We start from the raw sequence: 1,689 nt of genomic DNA, 5'->3' as shown, positions 1-1,689 counted from the left end.
GGGGGGGGGGGGGGGGGTGTGGGGGGGGGGGGGGGGTGTAAGAAGTGTCACAGGGGCCATAGTCACGACTTTAACATTATGTGTTTTGACCCAGCCAGCAACCCATCTCTCCCTACAGATAGGCTGGTCTGGGTCCTGATGTTAAGGGGCCTGGCCTGTTGGGTTCTGGTGTTCTGGAAGCTTTAAAGCAGCAGAAGTCTCTGCAGCTGACAGAAGGGACTGCAGCAGTCTGCAGCACAGCAGGTGAGAAACACTGCACTGTGTGTGATGTGCTCATGTTGCATTCATTTACAGTTCCTGACACACTCTGGGGGGATTGGTAAGTTAAGACTGTGAAGTTCAAATGTGCTCAGATATACTAACGTTTAACCTCTAAGAATGATGTCCAATTCAACTTCAGAAACTGTATCCTATTTCATTCTTGGAGGTTATTTGAATGTTGGATATTTGAAGTACTTGTATTTCATGATAACTGCCATGTTGTATATTGTGATTGTTGTTGCCAACACGTCTCTGATTGTGGTTATCTGTGTGAACAGGAGCTTACATGAACCTATGTACCTTTTTCTGTGCAGCCTGTTTGTAAATGAACTGTATGGTAGTACAGGGTTGTTTCCATTCTTTCTGGTTCAGATCCTCTCTGACATTCACGCTGTTTCTGCTCAGCTCTGCTTCCTGCAGATTTTCTGCTTGTACACATATGCAAATATACAATTTTGTAATTTAGCCGTCATGTCTTATGACAGATATCTTGCTATCTGTTATCCTCTGCAATATAACACTCGTATGACTTATAACAAAGCAGTTATCTTCATTATTCTGCTTTGGTTGTACTCTTTTGTGAAGTTCACGATAACTTTATCTTTAAACATCCGTTTGACACTTTGTGGAAACATCATTAACAGTTTGTATTGTAACAACCATCTTGTTGTGAAGTTGGCATGTTCTGACACTCAGGTGAACAACATTTATGGACTTTTTTCAATTGTTCTCACTATCTTAGTCCCTGTGGTTCCAATCCTCTTCTCTTACATGAGGATCCTCAGAGTGTGTTTCTCTGGTTCCAAACAGACCAGACAGAAAGCTGTCAGTACCTGCACACCTCACCTTGTTTCCCTCCTCAACTTCTCTTTTGGCTGCAGCTTTGAAATACTTCAGAGTAGATTTGATATGAGCGGTGTTCCCAGTGTGCTGCGTATTATTCTGTCACTGTATTTTCTCATCATACAGCCACTAATGAACCCTGTCATGTACGGACTGCAAATGTCAAAACTACGAAACATATGTAAACATGTGCTCTGTTATAAACTGTTGGCCGGTGGCAGAAATAAATGAAGTGTCAAACAGTTTAGCAAAAAAGTTCAACTGTAACTGAATCAAGTGAGATCTGATGAAGTGAAATGATTTCAGCAGTGAATTTTATAATGGATAAAACGTTCAAGTATATTCATGAATCCACAAACAAATGTCCCCAAAATGTTGTAAGATTTATAACATTGTAATATTCACCTGTAGTCATATATTCCAATGAAACATATGAAACATAGTCCTATATGTCCTCTGTTATAAACTGTTGGCTGGTCACAGTAAAGATTAAATAACATAAATGAAAGTAAAAAATTGACAACACTTTTTGACCTTTTTTGAATCTATTGATTTTGCAAATACATATAAAAAATAAAGAATAAG

General features: G+C 39.4%; 1 protein-coding gene across 1 annotated transcript; it reads left to right on the top strand.

Annotated features, from left to right (window-relative positions):
• Positions 1 to 378: 378 nt before the first annotated feature.
• LOC117489270 (olfactory receptor 11A1-like) lies at positions 379 to 1,335 on the top strand. The gene has a single exon (XM_034138475.1). The coding sequence runs from the start codon at positions 379 to 381 to the stop codon at positions 1,333 to 1,335; it is 957 nt and encodes a 318-aa protein (XP_033994366.1).
• Positions 1,336 to 1,689: the final 354 nt, after the last annotated feature.

This window comes from Trematomus bernacchii, unplaced genomic scaffold (assembly GCF_902827165.1).
Source record: "Trematomus bernacchii unplaced genomic scaffold, fTreBer1.1, whole genome shotgun sequence".
NCBI lineage: Eukaryota > Metazoa > Chordata > Actinopteri > Perciformes > Nototheniidae > Trematomus > Trematomus bernacchii.
The sequence above is the reverse complement of the archived record's forward strand: the minus strand, read 5'-3'. Positions and strand labels throughout refer to the sequence as shown.

Bases quoted from the DNA above. Each gene is read 5' to 3' on its own strand.
- LOC117489270 (XM_034138475.1), top strand. From the start codon at position 379: ATGATGTCCAATTCAACTTCAGAAACTGTATCCTATTTCATTCTTGGA.